This window comes from Carcharodon carcharias, chromosome 20 (assembly GCF_017639515.1).
Source record: "Carcharodon carcharias isolate sCarCar2 chromosome 20, sCarCar2.pri, whole genome shotgun sequence".
Classification (NCBI taxonomy): Eukaryota; Metazoa; Chordata; class Chondrichthyes; order Lamniformes; family Lamnidae; genus Carcharodon; species Carcharodon carcharias.
In genome coordinates, this window is record NC_054486.1 from 72809054 (window position 1) to 72830378 (window position 21325).

Here is a 21325-nt window from a genome sequence, read left to right on the forward strand (position 1 = left end):
CACTATCCAGGACAAAGCAGCCAGCTTGATTGGCACCACACCCACTCCCTCCACCAATGACGCACAGTAACAGCAGTATGTGCCATCTACAAGATGCACTGCAGGAATTCACCAAGGCTCCTTAGACAGCACCTTCCAAACCCACGACCACTACCATTTAGAAGGGCAGGGCAACAGATAGATGGGGAATACTACCACCTGGAAGTTCCCCTCCAAGTCACTCACCATCCTGACTTGGAAACATATCGCCGTTCCTTCACTGTTGCTGGGTTAAAATCCTGGAACTCCCTTCCTAACCGCACTGTGGACTGCAGCAGTTCAAGAAGGCAGCTCACCACCACCTTCTCAAGGGCAACTAGGGATGGGCAATAAATGCTGACCCAGCCAGCAAAGCCCACATCCCACTATTTAAAAAGGGAGGGAGAGAGAAAACAGGGAATTATAGACCAGTACCAGCCTGACGTGGGTATTGGGGAAAATTCTAGGGTCCATTATAAAAGATTTGATAGCTGAGCACTTGGAAAACAGGGGCAGAATCAGACAGAGTCAGCATGGATTTATGAAAGGGAAATCATGCTTGACAAATCTACTGGAATTTTTCGAGGATGTAACTAGTGGAGTTGATGAGGGGAAGCAGTGGATGTGGTTTATTTGGACTTTCAGAAGGCTTTAGACAAAGTCCCACATAAGAGATTGGCATGTAAAATTAAAGCACTTGGGATTGGGGGTAGTGTATTGAGATGGATAGAAAACTGGCTGGCAGACAGGAAACAATGAGTCGGAATAAACAGGTCTTTTTCCAAATGGCAGACAGTGACTAATAGGGTACCGCAGGGATTGGTGCTGGGACCCCAGTTATTCACAATATATATTAATGATTTAGATGAGGGAATTAAATGTAATATCTCCAAATTTGCAGATGACACAAAGCTGGGTGGGAGAGTGAGCTGTGAGGAGGATGCAGAGATGCTTCAGTGTGATTTGTTCAAGCTGAGTGAGTGGGCAAATGCATGGCAGATGCAGTATAATGTGGATAAATGTGGTTATCCATTTTGGTAGCAAAAACAGGAAGGCAGATTATTATCTGAATAGCTATAAATTGAGAGAGGGGAATGTGCAACGAGGCCTGGGTGTTCTTGTACACCAGTCGCTGAAGGTAAGCATGCAGGTGCAGCAGGGGGTAAAGAAGGCAAATGGTATGTTGGCTTTCATAGCCAGAGGATTTGAGTACAGGAAGAGATGTCTTGCTGCAATTATACAGGGCCTTGGTGAGACCACACCCGGAATATTGTGTGCAGTTGTGGTCTCCTTATCTGAGGAAGGATGTAATTGCTATAGATGGAGTGCAGCGAAGGTTTACCCGACTGATTCCTGGGATGGCAGGACTGACATATGAGGAGTGATTGAGTTCATTGGGATTGTATTCACTGGAGTTCAGAAGAATGAGGGGGGGATCTCAAAGAAACCTATTAAATTCTAACAGGACTAGACAGGGTAGATGCAGGAAGGATGTTCCCGATGGTGGGGGAGTCCAGAACCAGGGGGTCAGAGTCTGAGGATATGGGGTAGACCATTTAGGACTGAGATGAGGAGAAATTTCTTCACCCAAAGAGTGGTGAGCCTGTGGAATTTATTACCACAGAAAGTAGTTGTATGTTTTCAAGAAGGAGTTAGATATAGTTCTTGGGGCGAAAGGGATCAAAGGGTATGGGGAGAAAGCAGGAGCTGGCTATTGAGTTGGATGATCAGCCATGATCATATTGAATGGCGGAGCAGGCTCGAAGGGCCAAATGGCCGACTCCTGCTCCTAGTTTCTATGAATGAATAAAAAAAGTAATCAGGGTACACTAATTTAAGGTGACTTGCAAAAGAACCAGAGATGACACAAGGAAATATTTTTATGCAAAATTTTGATCTGGAATGCTCTCTTACTTAAAACGTGATGAAATCAGATTCAATAGTAACTTTGAAAAGGGAAACATACAGGGCTATGGGGAATGAACAGGGGTGTGGGACTAATTGGATAGCTCTTTTAAAGAGATGCTATGATGTGAAGAATAGCCTCCTTCTGTGCTGTACCGTGCTATGATTGGCTAAACTTAATTTGGTTTCAAGGCCTTGCAATTCTCCTTGTACCAGTCTGAAGGCAATGAAGTACATAAAGTTCTGAACTGACATACTTAATAATTACACAAAACAAAACCAAATTATTTCACAATTTACACACATTATTAGTCACAGTAAAAAAAAACTTCATTTGAAGGTGTGACGTCAATGAAATCTTTTCCATGTGTCCTACCTAAACAACAGAATTATTGGATTTATCCTAGTAAGAACACTGTTTGCTCTCTAACTTCAGCAATTTTGTCGTGATTGTGGGAAAGGTAGCACGATGTTAAATTTATTGGATTTAGTAATCCAGAAACTCAGACTAATGCTCTGGAGATGTGGGGTGAAATTTTACACCGGCGGGATTTTATAGTCCTGCCAAAGTTAATGGACTTTTAAATAGCTCACTGCGACGGGGCCATGTAATTATGCCCATGGGATTGAATCCCACCAAGGTAACTGGTGGAATTTAAATTTAATTGATAAAAATGGATTAAAAAGCTCTCAGTAATGGTGATCAGACTGTTGTAAAAACCCATTTGGTTCATTAAGTCCTTTAGGAAAGTAAATCTTCCATCCTGGTGACTGGTCCAGCTTATATGTGACTCCTGATCCACTGCAATGTGGTTGACTCTTAACTGCCCTCTGAAGTGGTCTAACAGGACACTCAGTTGTATCAAACCATGACAGAAAAATCAAAGAAGAATAAAACTGGTTGGACCACATTATGGACCAAAGCACCTTAAAGGGCCTAAGCACACTCTGGCCAGTTGACCCTGCAAACTCATCCTCATTAACATCTGGGGACGTGCCAAAATTGGGAGAGCAACAGCCTAACAGTGTCATATTCACCGAATCATACCTTACAGCCAATGTCTCAGACTCCTCTATCACTGTTCTTGGGTATATCCTGTGCCACTATCAGGAAAGACATACCAGAGGTGGCAGCACAGTGATATACAGTTCGGAGGGGGTAGCCCTGGGAAGTCCTCAACAGTGACTATGGATCCCAAAAAGTCTCATGCCATCAAGTCAAACATGGGCAAGGAAACCTCTTCTGATTACCTCCTATCACCCTCCCTCTGCTGATGAATCTGTACCCCTCCATGTTGAACATCATTTGGAAGAAGCACTGAGGGTGGCAAAGACACAGAATGTACTCTTGTGTTGGGGACTTTAATATCCAGAGTGGCTTGGTAGCGCCACTACTGACTAAACTGGCTGAGTCCTGAGGGACAGATCTGCCAGACTGGACATGAGGCAGATAGTGAGAGAATCAATGAGAGAGAAAAACCTACCTCTGCCCTCACCAATCGACCTATTGTGGAGGCATCAGCCCACAACAATATTGGTAGGGTCATTGTACAATCTTTATGAAGACAATGTTCCATCTTCACACTGAGGATATCTCCCCAGTATATTGTGTAACATTGATTAGCATCCTTCCACCTGTGAGATGATGGCAACTTCAAAACTTTGGTGATGTCAGATGGTATCATCTGCTGCACTTCTCTTGATGGCTGAACAAGCCGATTCTGGAAAGGCAAAGTCTACCTCAACTGCTGCAGATGAATTTGTTCTTGCCGGCGGTGCGTGATGATCTCTGCTGGTACCTTTTTTCTTGCCAGTGTTGTAGGCGATCTCTGATGACGCCTTGCTTATAGCACTACCACTGTGCTAAATAGGACAGATTCAGAACAGATCTAGCAACTCAAAACCGGGCACCCTTGAGGCACTGTGGGCAATCAACAGCAGATGAATGGTATTCAACCACAATCTGTAACTTCAAGGCTTGGCATATCTCTCAATTTACAATTAGCATCAAGCCAGGGGTTCAACCCTCATACAAATAAGGCATGCAGGAAAGCATGCTAGAAGCAGCATCAGGGTACCTAAAAATGAAACGCCAACCTGGTGAAGCTACAACACATGACTACATACTGCTTCTCCTGTTCAGCATGCATGCTGAACAAACAAAGATAAACAATCCCACAAACAACGGATCAGATTAAAGCTCCACATCCAGTGGCAAAAGCTGGTGGACAATTAACCAACTAACTGGAGGAGGCTCCACAACATCCTCAGTGATGATGGAATCCAGCATGTCTATGATAAAGAAAAGGCTGAAGCATCTGTTTCCATCTTCAGCCAGAAGTGCCGAGTGGATGATCCATCTTGGCCTCCTCTTGAAGATACCAGCATCACAATTGCCAGTCTTCAGCCAATTCAATTCACTCCACGTGACATCAAGAAACAGCTGAACACGCTAGATCCAGCAATAAAGTTATGGACCCTGACAACATCCCTGCTATAGTACTGAAGACTAGCTGCATCCCTAGCCAGACACAGCACAAAGGAAAATGATTGTGGTTGCTGGAGATCAATCAACTTAGCCCTAAGTACTCAGGGTAATGGCCCAGGCCCCAATTATCTTCAGCTATTTCATCAATGACCTTCTGTCCAACATAGGATCAGAAGTAGGATGTCTGATGATGATTGCACTGTTCAGTCCCATTTGCAACTCTCAGCTACTGAAGCAGTCCGTGCCTGCATGCTGCAAGACCTGGACAACATTCAGGCTTGGGCTGATAAGTGAAAAACAACATTCGTGCCAGGCAATGGCCATCTCCAACAAGAGAATCTAATCATTACCCTTTGATGTTCAATTGCATTACCATCAATGAATTTTCCACCATTAGCATGGTGTTGGGAGGTAGGGGTGAAGGGGGTGTTATTATTGACCAGCCATATAAATATTGGGACAAGAGCAGCTCAGCAGCTGGAAATTCTGCAGCCAATAATGCACCACCTGACTCCACAAAACCTACCAACTATCTACAAGGCACAAGTGTGATGGAATACTCTCCACTTGCCTGGATGATTGCAGCACTAACAATACTCGAGAAGCTTGACGCCATCCTGGACAAAGCAGTCCAGTTGATTGGTACCCCACCCACCACTTTAAACACCTCATCACGAATGCACAGTAGCAGCAGTGTGTACCATCTTCAAGCTGGACGGCAGCAACTTATCAATTCTCCTTCAACAGCACCTTTCAAACCAATGACCTCTATCACCCAGAAGGACAAGGGCAGTAGACACATGGAACACCACCACCTGCCAGCTGTCCTCCAAGCTACCCACATCGTCCTGAATTGGAACTATATCACTGCTCCATCACTGTCACTGGGTCAAAAGCCTGGAACTACCTTCCTAACAGCATAGCAAGTGTACCTACACAAAATGAACTGCACTGGTTCAAGGAGATGACTCAGCACCACCTTCTGAAGGGCAATTAGGGATGGGCAACAAACACTGGCCTTCCGATCAATGCTCACATCCCGTGAACGAATTTTTTAAAACACACTCTTTCATCACCTGTGTCACAGACAATATAACAATGAATCAAAATGCTTTACAGCATTCAACCTTTAGAATATACTTTCTCCTTTCTCACAAAACACACCCATGTTTTTCAACCTTGTATGCTATAATTAATCGTTATGAGGCATTAGGTTCTTGATTTTTAATGTTTTTTTCTTTTAAAAAAACATGCATCACAAAACAAGTCTGCCAATGTTTATTTCAAGCAGGCTTGTGTACGTGCTTGCTTTGAAATATAGCTATATTCACAGCATACACCAAGCCACAGTAAAATAATGAAGTACAAATAGACCTTAAAAGAAATTTAAAGAAAATAGGTGCTTCCAAAACAACCACAATTCCTTACCTTTTGCAAACTGGTGGGGTTCAGCTGTGTTTTGTCGATAATTTTTATTGCAACCTAGAAGAACAAAATTTAGGAATGAATAAAAACTTGATTTTTTAAATCTAATTTAATGTTTGAGTTATGCAACTTCTGTTTCTGTTAATAGGGAATCAACAGAGTACAACAACAATACAGTCTCAATTTCTGTCTTGAAATATATTGCATACATACAGGTTTAAAGTGTTTAATAAACATTTGCATTTTAACCAAGATACAACATGAACGTGAACGCTAGAGGAGCCATTTTGAGCTATACAGTGCCAAGATGATATTTAGGTCTGTCGTTGCTAATGGCGGTGGTAGTTTAAATAGTATACAAGCATATTTTATCATTGATACAAAATTGTGCTAAGCTGCAGGAAAAAAATAGTTGCAAATAAAGATTTGGAAAAGGAATGGAGTTAGTTATGCATTTGGTCAAAATGGGGCCAACAAAATTAAATACAACTACATTTAGAGTGTTGCATCTGGGTCAAATAATCAGTGGCAAAGAACTTAAGAATGCTAGGATCCAATCACCAGAACAAAAGAATATCAGTTTATTGAAGTTCCACCAAGGTTGTGCAATGTATTGGTTAGAGTCTCATAATATCACACACAGCTTTGGTTACCACATCACGAACAATGTTCTGTAATTGCATGACGAAACAGCAATACTGAAATACATAATGTGACCACACACAACAGGCCATTGGGTCCAACCCATCCATCCTTGGTGACTTTTATCCTCCACATGAGCTGATAATTGTATATCATATTTACGCACACTGTTCCCATTTTTCTTCATCTGCTTATCCAGTGTAATTTTGAATGCTTCAACCACTGACCCAGGAATTGAAGCCCACAGCCTTACAATTATTTGTGAAGGAGCTCTCCTGCCCTCTTTTCATAAATCTCTTTAAATCGACAGCCCATACTTTTATCATCTACTGGAACCAGCTTTCTATCCTATCATAAATATCATCTAATAATCTGTTGTTTTAATGAAAAAAGTCCGATTTTCCCCAAGTCCTTCCTTAAATTGGTATTTCCTCATAGCATGCAGCATCCTACTGAATCTGTATTGTACCTACCCAAGTCTTAATATCTTTCATATACCATGGAGCCCATCCTATGAGGAAACATTAGGGAAGCTGGTACTGGTGGCAGTAAGCTTAATAAAATCAGTACATTGTCATCTCAATTAATTTTCTCCCACCATCTCCTGAAATAAAGTACAGTAACATAGGCAAACACTCTCAAATACTTGTACATTGTTCAGTGGCCACTTTTAACATATTAGGCCTCAACACTGAGCCTTGTTAGGGTATTAGGGATAGGTAATAAATGCTGGCCTAGTCAGCGACACCCACATCTATCAAAGAATTTTTAAAAATAAAACACATGGGCACAGCACAGCCTATTCTTATTATATATCATGATCTTACATTATGTCTACAAACACATTTTCTGCAGCAGAAATCCTGCCCTATTCTCCCTTCCCAAAGCTAAGGGTGCTGAGGTCAATAACCAAATCAGATGAAATCAAACTACTCAGCCAGGACCAGAGCTTGAGCTTAGGATCTTCCTGACCTGCAGAGCTCAACTACTCATTGCATTAATTCCAAGCCGTCCAAGAAAAAGAGGGACCCCAAATTTAGACAATTACTTCAAAGTACACAAAGTAGGACTTGTTACTGAAAGATTGATAAATAGCTGGAATAAATCAATCATGGTTAATGAATGTTTTTCAGACAGGAGGGATTTAACAACAGTGTGCATTAAATAACAAACAAAGAATTCAAAAAGAATTATCCCTCATCAAAAAGAAAGCAAGCAAGCAAGAAAAGCTTGCATTTATTTAACACCTTTCAAGACCTCAGGGCGGCCCAAATAGTCACTGGAGTATTTTTGCAGTGTAATGACTATTGTAATGCAATATCAAAGTGTTGTTAGGAAATGGCACTTCCTACCAATCAGAGTGACTGATGCAGTGTTATAATTTTTAATAGAGGAGTGGATAAATATTGAAAAAGAAAAAATGAATGCGAAAGGGCAGGCGAATGGAAATAGGTAGACAGTTTGCGCAGAGAACGAGCGCTGTCCCGATGGCTTCCTTATGTGGTGTAACATACTACTATTCCAGGAAGGAATAGTACAGGCAGTGGAGTTAATGAAATTTTGCAGTAACGCAAGAGTAGCAAAATCATTGTGATTACTCAAAATAAAATGACTGGGGAGTAATGTGCTAAAGCGGCGAGTTTGATGGACCGATTGGCTTTTTACACCATGACTTTTGTAATGAACTTATTGATACTACCATTAAGTTGTTGGACTAAGTGCCTTGTTTCTGTACTGTAGATTATAAATAAATCATACTAAACATTGCAGCTAGTTCTACAAATTTTATACAGTTAAAAAAAACAATTTTTATTGATAAAAGATAGTTCATATAAGGGGGTACATAAGCAAACCCTAAGCAGTAGCTACGCAAGTGTTAGGAAAGGAGGATAGATGGTGGAGAATGTTTTCATTAGAGAAAAAGGTAGCAAGGTTAGACGTATTTATGGAGAGCATTTCTAGATCACAGGCTAAGAAAGCTGTAGGATCTACAACTGATGATAGTTCAGGGTGGGAATAAACAGTACGACAGGTATGAAGGATGTGAGCGGTATCTAAGATTAGGAAAGAATTTCCAGAAGTTAGGTATGATAAGGTTTTGAAGGGTTTTTTTTTTGCATTCAATCATGGAATATTTGGGAATAATGGGATACTGACAAGGCCAGCATTTATTGCCCATTCCTAATTATCCTTGAAAAGGCGGTGGTCAACTACCTTCTTGAAAACAATTGGGTGGCTTGTTGGACCATTTCAGAGGAGCTAAAATTTAACCACATTACATTGCTGTGGGTCTGGAGTTACATATAGCAAGACTGGGTGAGGTTGGCAAATTTCCTTCCCTAAAAGGATATTAATGAATCAGATGAATTTTGATGACAATCCAGAAGTTTCATGGTTACCATTATAGATGCTAGCTCTTTATATCCAGATTTATTTAATACAATTGAATTTAAATTCCCCTGCCAATGTAGGATTTGAATCCATATCTCTGGTCTATTAGTTCTAGCTTCTGTATTACTAGTTTATTAACATAACCACTATGCTTCTGTACTCTGAACTTTGTAAACAGGTATGGCAATTTTCAGGTTAACGTGTGAGGAGATAATAGGGACAGTGAAGGTGAACAAAGATGAGGGCAATAGGTGCTTAGTGCAGGATAGGGCACAGAGTGGAAATATGGATAAATTGGAGTTTATGACATTTGGAGGCTGTCAATGAACATGTTGGAGAAGCTGAATTTGGAGGTGGCAAAGGGACTGATGAGAGTTTCATCTGAGACGGAGGAGAGTTGAAAATGATGGCAGCTAATGTCATTGATGTGAAAGTAAGCACTCTTGGTGATGTCCAGAATATGTGACCTGTCTAAAAAAGGCTCAACTGCAGATTTTTCTTTCACTAAACTATTTTATGAGAGGTTTAGGGGATACTCTATCAACACCTTCTGAAGATACACACATAACTTACAGTTTATTTAAAAAGTATAAATGAAAATATTTCAGTATTTGGCTGGTTTATACTTAATTTCAAATGGTGAGTTTCCCAACTCCATCGTAATGGGAGGCACCTAGTGAAAGGTATGCACTTCCTCATAAGCAAGAAGAGGAAACAGAAAAAGGCACCCAAGACAGCTTGTACATATTTGCTAAAGGTTGACTTAAGACCAGCAGGGGCTCAGAAGCATTTGCTATTGAGCCAGGAAAAAGAATGTTAAAACTTAAAAATAAGAAGAAATTCTAAACTATAATAGAAGGAATAATTCAACCAGTGAAGGTCCAACATACAAAACAAAAATCAATGAACTAGGTCATTGCAGACCACCTTACCTCTCTTCCAGTGAGGATATGTCTAGCCAGCTTCACCTTGGCGAAATTTCCTTTGCCGATGGTTTTTAGAAGCCTATAGTTTCCTATGTGCGGCTGCTCATCAGCGCAGGACGTAATTGAATTCCGGCATCGAGCTCCCACCGAGCGGGTTGACCGAGATGAAACTTCTGAGCGGCTATCCATATGAGAAGTGTGCTGATGGGGAGGAAAACAAGGATACTAGTTTAAAAACGTCAGGATTTTAAAATGAAATGTCAAAAGGAACCCAAGTCGGAAATCTAGGTTTTAAGAATTTAAGGAATTAAAAACGTGAGCGCTTATTGCATTATTGACATGTACCTTGAAAGCAATACCTTTCAGCCCAAACTTAGCCCAAAAATAAAATTATCTCTTTAGTCAAGCTTTTGTTCTGCTCTTCATGAAAGGAGAAATTTGAAATTTCTGCAGTGTGCTATTTTAAATTAAATCTGAAATATCTTTGCCAGAAATTTCTAGCAATCCTAGTATGAAGAATCTTCAAAGCATTTCCTGGGTGGCAGACTATGAGTAAACACAACAAGGGACAAGTACTGGGAAGAATCTTAAGAAAGCATTAAAAGATGTAGTAAGACAGAAGCTGGGAGAAAGAGCTCCTGCATTCCTGTGGCTCAAGAAGCAGCTGTCAATGTGGAATGTGGAGTTGGCTGACATTGGATTAGTTCACTGGTAAAGGTAGCGTGGGTCAAGGCAATGGAGAATTTTAGAAGCCCACAGTTTCCTATAATCAACTTGATGGGTCATAAGAAAAATGACAACGATGGCATTGATTGGGATAATGACCGTTGGCCAACGAGGGGCATTATGTTTTGCATCAATTATAATGTGGAAAATGGAGATGGGCAAGGATGGCAAGGAGATAAACAGGGTCTGCAAAGAAGTTTCAGCATAGAGGAAAAAGATGGTATCAGATGCAGGTGATGCTTTGGCAGCAAAAAAAGTTGTCAATAAGGCTATTCCCCCTGCTCCAACTCTCTCATGCTTACAGATATGTACAGTTTTCTAAACTTATCTTTCATAGGATGTAGGTGCCATTGGCAAGGCCTAATTCTCCTTGAACTGAGTGACTTGCTAGGCCATTTCAAGGGCAGTTAGGAATTAACCACCTTGCTGTGGGTCTGGAGTCACAATGAGGCTAGATGAGGTAAGGATGGCAGATTCCCTTCCCTCAAGGACTTACTGAACCAGATGGGTTTTTTATGATGATAGTTCCATGGTCACCATTAGTGAGACTAGCTTTCAACTCCAGTTTTAATTGAATTGAATTGAAATATCATCAGCTGCCTTGGTGGATTTGAACCCATGTCCCAAGGACATTAGCCTGGGCTTCTGGATTACTAGTTTAGTGACATTACCACTCCACCACTGTCTCCCCATGAGCTACCATAAATTGGCCAAATTCACAAATCAAAACCTGTATCTTTATTCTTTGCCAGGTGATGCTGAGCACAGCCTCAGTCTGACAAAGTAACTCAAAATCGCATCAAGTAGCTTACTGGGTAATACAGTGGATAATCTAAAACATCATCTCAGAAGGCTGAAAAAGGCCACTTAACTGGATGAATTGATACAGCCTAATATTACTATCCAGATATATTTAGATAAAATTAGTTAAAAGATAAAGAATATTTGACAAAAGCTTTGGGTGTAACTGTGAAAATTTACAAAACTTAAAAAGGGGAGATCTCCCAGTGTCCTAGCTAGCATTTACCACTCAAGTAGCATTACTAAAACAGGTTAGCTCATCATTTACCTTACTGCTGTTGGTAGGGCCTTGTTGGGACAAATCAGCTGGCACATTCCCCACATTACAAGTAACTACACTTCAAAAGCTGAACCGCTATGTATATAAAAATAGAGACACACACAATATACATATCCTAAACATACTCAGCATAGAAAAACACTGCCAAAAAAATGATTTTTTCCTGCAAACTCTTTCAGAACAGACTTCAATGGTACACGAGATTATTTTTTTCAAAATTCCTATTTCTCTCCCCTTACACCATCACCTTAAATTAACCAAACCACTAGCAGCACCAGCAAATGTGTGATCTCAAATTACCTCCACTACTACCAATGATGGGCATTAAGTTAGCTTAGCTCTTGCCTCTCATTCAGGGTTGTGGGTTTGAGACCACTTTTTCCAAAGAGAGTTCCCAATGTCCTGCAAAACATTCATTCCACAACAACTCACTATGTAGTCACATTGATATTTGTGGAGCCTTGCTGTGTGCAAACTGCCTGCCACAAAACAAAGTGGCTATATTTCATAAGTAATTCATTGGCTGCGAAGCACTTTGTCTTGAGAATGTGAATACATACATGGAAATTCTTCACCTCTGTATCATATGCCTCAATGTTCTCCAGACAAAATAAATTTGCAAGGACAAAACCTGTAATTGCATTCTTGGATGTTTTTGCACTTGAAACGGACAATTACAAACACCCATTATGCTTTACTCAATTCCTTGGTTATAACAAATGCCAAACTAGTTTACGCTAACAACGGAACCGATCACTAACATACTCAATGTCCCCTATGATCTTCAGTGTATAAAAGTAGCTTTTGTATTAACAGTGGAACTTGTTTTTAAAATCAATCTTCCAGCATGGTAATTAGTAATAGATCATCTTCAATTCCATGAGGGACTACACTGAAAGTATACAACTCCAAGTTTTTGTAATACCTTCTGATCGCCATACTAGTTGCAACAGGCAAGCTACCCTATTTTAAAAGATGAAGGCCAGTAGAAAAACTGTAGGGCTTTAAAAGTTTAGCTCTTAACTACTATACTGTTCCTTGATAAATACATTCCTTTTAAATAGGCTTAATGTGAAACCATGACAGGCATAATAAAGAGCCACTGTTTTAAATAAACGGGTTCCTTTTCAATTCTTTTTAACTGTCAATCCCGTAAATGTGAACTAGCTGCTCGCTTGACACTCAACGAATTCAGTCAAATCTAACATCTCCGCGATGTTCCCCCCCAAACCTGTCAGCTACCCTTTGCCATGTTGACACAATGAGGGGTGTGGAAAGCAAAGACGCGCACAAATCAGCAGGATGTGAACGAGTTAAACTGGACACCCAAATCCCCTCCAGAAAAGCTTTTCAAAAGAGCCCAACTGTTCCAGTTGACCGGCAGAACATTTGCAAACCATGGCCCAAGTTCATTCCGTGATCAAGGCCAAGTTGGGCTTTTAGTCTCTCAAATTAAGGGGGGGGGGGGGGGGTACGATATTCCATGTTCCCTCATCCTGGGTCTCTTTCACCCTAATGAAGATTACTTACATGCTCTGTTTCGCGTTCATTCACTGTTGGTAATGGCGTTCGAGTAGACATTTTGTTTTCTTTTCCTCCTAGTTTCAATTTAACACCGTTGCCCAAATAATTGTAGAAGACTCGGTTCCACAGAACATGAGTGGCGAAATGTTCACAGGCAATGGGCTGGCAACTGAAGTCGGGGCCCGGCGGATTGTAGTTATCTCGTACCTAGTGACATCCAGCAGCGTCTACACGCCTAGTAAAGCCGAATATCCTTTAGATCCGTCCACATTTTTCCAACATCTAGATAATGTGCAAAGAGATTTAGGAGATATTCAAGTGCATTTGCTTCCCGGCGCCGCCGATCGCCGAGCTCTACCGTCCCGGTAACTCACTTTGCCACAGCCTCAATAACAAGGCCCGGCTTCAGCGGCCAGCGCTCACCGGCCGCCGCCGCCACCGCCGCACAGCTTCCAGGCCCCGAGGGCTCCGGACGCGAAAGACTGGACGTTTCGGACGCCGCTCCTCGCCCTCTAACATGGAGACCGCGGGGCAGGGAGGGAGCGATGTCACAGGCCGCCGGAGAGGAGGGAAGCCGAACCGGGGGTTTGAGGGGAGGAGGGAGGAGGGGGGTGGGGAGGGGTGGGAGGAGGAGGAGGAGGGGGGTGGGGAGGGGTGGGAGGAGGAGGAGGAGGGGGTCCGTGTGAAAATGGCCGCCCCGCTCCGACTGCTCGCCAAGCCCAGAGCAGTGGCAGGAAACGCGTCAGCCGCCGCCTACCCACCCACCGACCGGCTGCCGGGAGCGGAAAGGGCGGCTGGAGGCGGACGGCAGGCAGGGAGACAGGTGAGGGCCCGGGGAGAGGGCGGAGGAGGCTGGGCCGGGACAGGGGAGAGGGCGGAGGGCGGAGGAGGCTAGGCCGGGGCCGCACTGCGTCAGGGGGAAACCTCACACTGACAGGCAAATTAACCGAGTGAACACAGCCTGGCACCGACCCAGAGCATCTCCCCCTCATACAACCTCCAGGAGAAGTGGGTGAATTCACAGAGAGACAGACATCGTCAGCCCCCGCGGGGCGGCCTAACTCGTTATTAAACTCGCCGGCCGTTTGGAACCAGCTGAATGGTTCAGAGATGTGGACACACTCGCCTAATGATGTGGAATTGCGGCTACATTTTGAAAACTCTCCAAAGCTGGGTTACCTTTTCTGTCCCCTCGCACCGCGCCCCCAGCACAGAAACCATATACAATATACGTGTCATCGCTCCGCTTCCTGCCTTTCTTTCATCTACGCTTGTATCTGCTTGTTTTTTATTTTTACAAAAATAAGTTGAGACGGAGTGTAAGTCCCTTTCAGTCAACAGAGCTCAGTTGCATTCTCACTAAAATACTCATAAACAGACAACTATATTTAAGCAAAATTGATTAGACACGCTGAATCGGGTCAGATTAGCCTTCTGTATGAAATAGTCGTTTAATCCTACACTGTAAGATCTGGGTCACCTCTCGGTTGGTTCCTTTAAATGCTGAAAAACCCATATTTCTCCAATTGGTCCGCATGCCTCAGTCGTCTGACGCATGTTCTTCCTTGTATTACCTCTGACAAATCGCAATTATTTGATGCCTTTGACACAAGTGCTTCACAAGAGGCTGAATCAGCTAAAAGTGAAAACCGAGACAAAGAAGGAGAGATGAGAGGAGTGGTTATCAAAACCTTGGTCAAAGAGCTACGCTTAAGGAAGGCCTTAAAGCATCAGAGGCGGTGGGGTCTAGGAGAGATCACGGGGCCTCATGAGATGAGGGAGTGCACCAAGGATCAGAGTCAGAAGAAGAGAAAGTTTTGGGGAGGTTGTGGGACTTGAAAAGGTTACAGAGATGGAGAGGGTTGAGGCCATGAAGAGGTTTAAGATGAGGATGACAGTTTTAAATTAGAAGCATTTGAGTGACTGGGAAATAATGTAGCTCTCAAGGTCAGGGGTACTGGGTGAGTGGAATTTAGTGTAGAATAAGAAAAGGGTAGCAGCAGGGCTTTGGATGAGCTTAAGTTTTAGAGGATGGGAGGCTGCCTGCAAAGGGAGCGATGGAGCGTATCTGGAGGTGTCAAAGGTATTGCTGCCTCCAGTATTTGCATATCTGCCTCATTGGCAGGATAGCCAGAAAAGTACCAAAGGTGTAGCCTGATCAGAGAAATATACAGTTTGAGCACAACTCTTTCTGATTTTCACTGTACTGTTTGGGCTATATCATTCACCATTCTATATTTTGTTTTCTGCTTTGTTTTGGTTAGACATGTATCACTATTCCTTCATTATTGCTAGGCCAATGTCATGGCATTCCCTACCTAACACCATTGAGAGAGCATCATCATCATCACAAGGACTACAGTTCAAGGAGAACCACCACAGGCTTCTCATGGCAACTAGATATGAATCATAAGTGCAGCCTTCCCACAAAACAAGATTTAAAAAGACATATTGGACATTAAGTTTACTAAGATTGCTAGATCTTGTTCAACTTCATCCCTAATTATGTCAACACCATTCATGGATACTTACAGTGTCCATTTTTGTGTTCTGTGCACTTGCCTGCAATATATTTAATCCAACATTGTCTACCCATTTATGTTTTGTTCAGTTCCAGATTTGTGTCTCCTACTTTGGTATTATGAAAATTTGACCAATTTGTAATGAGTTTCTGGTTCTAAGCCATTGATTTAAATGAAAGACGATAGGGACTAAAATACTAATTCCAGCAGCTCTCTCAGCTTTCCCATCATGCTACACAACTCATTAATTAGTGCCCACAGCTCACTACCCTTTGGCCAATTTTTAAAAATATATTTCCAAGATTTATCCTGAATTCCCAATACTTGAAACTTAAATATAACTAATAACCTTTCATATGGAACTTTCTTAAATTCTTTTTGGAAGATTAGAAACAGTGTACTATCTAATTAGATTATCAGTTGCTGAAAATAAATCAAGATTATGGGGCAAGTTCTGAATCCTGATTGCTGTTTGCAGGCTTATTCAACCTCAAAATTTACTCTTGCTAATTGATTACATTACTTTATCTTGTATTGAACCAATCCAGATGAGTGCATAGTTGCCAAGAACTGTCACCCATTTTAAAAATTGACACCGCATTAGCCTGTTTTGCATCTGCTGGTGTACTGTGCTGTGTTCACTGACTATTTTAAAGGGGCCACCAATGCTTCACAAATCCCCTCCATTGTTTATTTTGAACAATCATAAGGATGACTGGCATAGGAAACAAAAATACCACATTGATGGAATGGGGCTGCTCTTGCAGGATTCAAGTAGCTAATGGTAGTTTACCCTTCACATAGCCCATGATGGGATTGGCAAATGTTGATTAGTTGCGAAAGTGGAAATAGGTTCCATTTCCTACTCCTGACATTTAAGCATAGAAAAGAGAGAGGCGTAATAAATTGTTTTTTTTAATAAAGTGTTAGTGATCATAACCACTAAATATGGTGTAAAATATTCTTTTAGCTCTTGCAATCAGAATTACTGGCTGTCATGGTGCTTCATGCCTCAGCCAAGAAGATTTCAAAGTGTCAGAAGAACTTCTTTGTTAAAGTATCAACACAAACTCCAATCAGGCAGGCAGAGATCAAAGTAGGTGCTAAACTGTTCTGACCCTGGCAGAGAGAAGCACAAGTGATCTTAACTCATGGGCTTCATCAGCATGTCCTCAGTTCGTTGCCTGTCTGAAACTGGCAAATGGCAGTTGTCTGGCAGCAGGAGGCTTGCTCCGGGGACCAAAGGATCCTGGGGCAGGAGTGACTCAAACTTTCCTTGTGGAAAATCCTACTCCTCCTGACTCCACAAGGGAAGTGTAAAAAAAAGTTTTAAAACATCCTGTTTGGGCTTCCACTGCCACCGAATCTACTTCCCGCTAGATTCACCTAGCAGAATGGCTGCAATGGCTTCCGCACGCAGGGTACTAGATAAACTAGTAGTCAGGTTCCCAATAATTTCATCCAATCTGAATATTTTAAAGTAGGAGCTGTAGGTAGATGTCCTTCCCACCTACTCAGAAAAACAGTTTGAAATGGAACACTGCGATAAAGGAATGGAATGTCACTAGGTAAACCACCTAACAATTTTAACTGTCTGCCTGCCCTGTTTGTGCTGAATGTGCATGGTTAAGGTTGCCCCTTTGGAATATTATGTTGGTACATATACCAATATGTCATAATACATATTGGTATGAAAGCCGAGATGAAAAATTTGTTTATTCAAGAGGTAATTTGATACAATAGAGGAATATAAGTTTTTAAAATTCTGAACAAATTTGCTAAAATCACCTTTATTTGTATCTATCTTGTGTGTGGGCTGTGAACACTTGCAGTTCTGTAAACTGTTCCAACAATGCAACAAAAATCTGATCTTGCTTTCTGTGCCGAGTACAATTGGAGTTGAACTACAGCTCTCTACTAGGAAGTGCTCCATCTAATGGCCTGGCCAAGTGCTGTCAAAACTTGCACTATGAGGGGAAATAGGTTAGGTTTTCAACTTACAGTTTGGAATCAAAACTGGCATCGCAGAAATACCGCCTGTTATAGAAACTACGCAAGTCTCATTTCAATGGGAAAATGATCCCTGCATCACCAGTTTTATGCCTGGATGGCAAATTGAAAATATACTATCTGAATTCAAAATGAGCCTCAAGCAACCATCGTAAATGCATATTTGAACGTAATTTAACTTAAGATATCTTATCACTGCCCCTCCCCTGGAGAGGTTACGCTATTGCCTAAGAATCTCATGGTGCCCAAGTCCCTTGAGGTTGATTTTTACCTTTGGATGACTAACTGGCGAAATATGCCTGTTTTGACTTTGAAGATTCAGCCACAATTTTAGGAATGTAGGAGCAGGAGTAGGTCATTTAACCCTTAAAGCATGTTGTGCCATTCAATGAGATCATGGCTAATCAGCAATATAACTTATAATCTCTTAATATCTTTGGTTAACAAAAATCAATCAATCTTAAATTTCAAATTAACAATTGATCTCGCATCAGTTGCTATTTCTTGAAGAGAATTCCAAATTTCATCATCTTTTGTGTGCAGAAATGTTTTCTAATTTCACACCTGAAACATCTGGCTCTAATGTTTAGACTACGCCCATCGTCCTACCGCTACAATCAGCAGAAATAGTTTCTTTCTATTTAATTTGTTCCCCTTAATACAAAGAACAAATACCTTGAAAACTTCAATCTAATTACCCCTTAACCTTATAACTTACAGGAATTACAACCTTGGTTTGCGTAATACAAAAGCAAAATACTGTAGATGCTGGAAATCTGAAATAAAAACAAAGTGCTGGAAATATTCAGCAGGTCAGGCAGCATCTATGGAGAGAAACAGAGTTAATGTTTCAGGTGGATGATCCTTCATCTTATATCAGTCATCACTTTTCAAGAGAGAAAAAACCCAAAGTACTCAGTCTTTCTTCGTACATTACTGTATTCCCTCAAGTTCTGGAATCAACTGTGTAGCCCTTCCCAAAACTGAATATACTTTATGAAGTAGAGAGAGCAAAACGGCATGGAGTACTTGAAATGTGCCCTCGCCAGGTCTAAATAACGTTAAAAAATTACCTCTATGGATTGACATGTATACCCCTTGCTATGCATCCCAAAATTCTGTTTGCTTTTTTAACAGCTGGAGAACACGGCTGATAATGTCCTGTGAAGCACCTTGGAGCATTTTATTATGTTAAAGGCACTATACAAACATAAGTTGTTGTCCTGCACCAATACCGCAAGTAAATTAATATTTAGCACAACGTTCTCTCTGCCAAATCTCAGAACATTAAATTGTCCTTTTTAAATTGGCACTGCCGTTTCTTCATCCACTGATCAAGCTTGTCAAGATCCTTTAGAATTTGTACGCCTTGATATTCACCATTTGCCACTGCTTCCAATTTGGTATTGTTGCAAATTTGAATGCTTTAAACATGATTCTAAATTAAGGGTCTCAAACTTTTCACTTCTACAGACTACCTGTAACAAAGTATTATTTTCTGTATAAAAATTATAGAATTTATTATTACTTTTGTTTTATTGACTTAATGTGATACTTATTGCTGGTGCTGCGCAACAGTTCTGCCAAGACATGGAGGTAGAAATTAAAAATGTATCTGACTATTGCGTGCATTTGCAACAAATTACCCAGTACTTTTAAAATTATCTTGCAATGCAAGAAATGGGTGGCTTCATGCCATTAGGCATTGGAGACTCCAACTAACATGGGTTTGGATCTTATGTAGTATCCTATTATGTAAAACAGAGTGATCAACATTTAAATAAAATCAAAATATTGCAGATGCTGGAAATCTGAAATAAAAACAGAAAATGCTGGAAAAACTCAGCAGGTCTGGCAGCATCTGTGGAGAGAGAAACAGAGTTAATGTTTCAAGTCTGAATGACTCTTCTTCAGAGATCAACATTTGGAATTGATTTTCAGACAGAGTAGTAGAGGTGAAAACTCTAGAATGCAGAAATGAGGGCGGAAGGAAGGGTAAAGTAGTCTGGATGGTCAAACTAAAATGGCTTTCTTCATCACTAAGTATCTTATGATCTTCCTTACTGCTGTTTTTTTGTTAAAGAGCTGGACCTCTTTTGATCTTGGTTACACTGCTGTTCTACAACAACATTGACAAATGCTTACTAAAACCTGTGTAAAGTTCGGTGCAGATTTGACAAAGTATAAATACTTGTGCGTATATTAGTGTTGTCACTTGAATTATTTAGCAAATGGTATCAAATAATTTCATAAATATTCTACTTAGGATACAACACTTTGATGTGTAATGTTCTTTATTTTACCACTTCAAATTGCTCCCAAAATCAGTCACTTTAACATCCTGTTTTTTGCCGTCTCAAAGTGCCCTCTCCAGACACAGTTTATCAAGTATTTTGTTTAATTGTACTGTTGGATGCTTCTCAGTCAAGTAGATCTATAATATAAAAATAAATTGTACATACATATAGCAGCATTATTCTATTTTGAAATCCTGGTGACTTCTGTATACTCTATCTTCAGATGATATCTGATCAAGGGGAGGCACTGGGGTTGACTGAAGGAGCAGCTGTTTCATTTGAATCATGTATTTACAGCAGGTACGGTAGCAAATGAGGAAGAGACGAGGGCTCCAACTACATTGGAAAGCTCACAGATGCACCACCATCTCAAGACACTGTTTCACTTTAGACTAGTGCACACTAAATCAGTGCAGAAACACTCACATCAGTGGACTTTGTGCCACCCATTCTACATGTGAAACAATCAGGTGAGCACTGCACAGATGCGCAGGAGGAAGGAACAGTGATAATGGCAGCTGCAGCCACTTCCTCTTGGAGAAGCAAGAAGACACACAGTGATTCTCAGCACCCCGCAGATGGTGAACCTTGAATGGCGTCAGCAAAGCAGCAGTTGGCTTCAGCAGCAGTGTCAAATGTGTGAACATCTGTCAAATTTTCCAGAGGCAGTGAAGTCCCATGTGCAAATGATAGAGGTGTCCATCCATGCCATAAGTGCTGCCAATTCTCTGACATGTAAGTGCATTGCGTCCTCTATTGAGTAAGTGGCAACACTTATGGAGAGATACATGGAATTTGGCACCGTGGATACAGGGGGGTGCAGATCTCTATAGCATAGCCCCATCCATGAGATCTCTGGAGCCACCCAACTAGAGGGGAACATGTGGAGATGAAAAGGTAGATGTGGGGCAGGCTTAAGGCAATGGGGAATCCCCTCAAAGTGCTTAAATCATTGAAGGTGGATTCTCGGTCTCTTTGATAGTGACACCAAACTGCATGCTGGTCTAATAACTGAGGCAGCCCCTGCACAGATATAAGTGGCCCCAAACATTCTGGGCCCCAGTAGGGTTCAGGCACCCAAAGGACACACCATAACATGAAAACTGCACTCTCATCAACTTCAGGCACTTGGAGAGCACCCCATGGAAGTTACTGTAACAAGCGCCTAAATGCATGGATTAGCATTTAAGGTTTCACTGGGTGATAATTTGTTAAATGCAGAAGGCATTAATATTTAACATTTAAAGGTTTTGACATTCAATGTATAATGACATGTGTAGTTATTTTTGTGCACAAGTTTGCTGTGCCCAGATGTAGAATTAAATACATGAACGGTTGACAGAAGATCTTGCCATACAGTATTGACGGAT

At 41.3% G+C, this 21325-nt stretch overlaps 1 protein-coding gene and 1 long non-coding RNA gene across 11 annotated transcripts in view; one reads left to right on the forward strand and one right to left on the reverse strand.

The window, feature by feature from the left end:
• Positions 1-14725, reverse strand: part of mark3a (MAP/microtubule affinity-regulating kinase 3a) — a 226615-nt gene extending 211890 nt beyond the window's left edge. For 7 of the 10 annotated variants that reach the window (XR_005946216.1, XM_041213919.1, XM_041213917.1 and 4 more), the window contains exons 1-3: positions 13133-13734; positions 9802-9996; positions 5840-5893 (exon numbers count right to left, since the gene is read on the reverse strand). Coding sequence is in view for 9 of the 10 variants with exons in the window: in XM_041213919.1 (XP_041069853.1) it covers positions 5840-5893; positions 9802-9996; positions 13133-13183 (300 nt within the window). In the remaining variant the exon portion in view is untranslated. Of the gene's footprint in view, positions 1-5839; positions 5894-9801; positions 9997-13132; positions 13735-14305; positions 14515-14606 lie in introns of those variants that run through there. The other 3 variants (XM_041213916.1, XM_041213914.1, XM_041213913.1) reach the window with 3 other exon arrangements.
• On the forward strand, positions 13797-19180 carry LOC121292216. The gene is made up of 2 exons (XR_005946217.1): positions 13797-13949; positions 18796-19180. It is a non-coding gene; the product is annotated as an uncharacterized LOC121292216 (long non-coding RNA).
• Positions 19181-21325: the final 2145 nt, after the last annotated feature.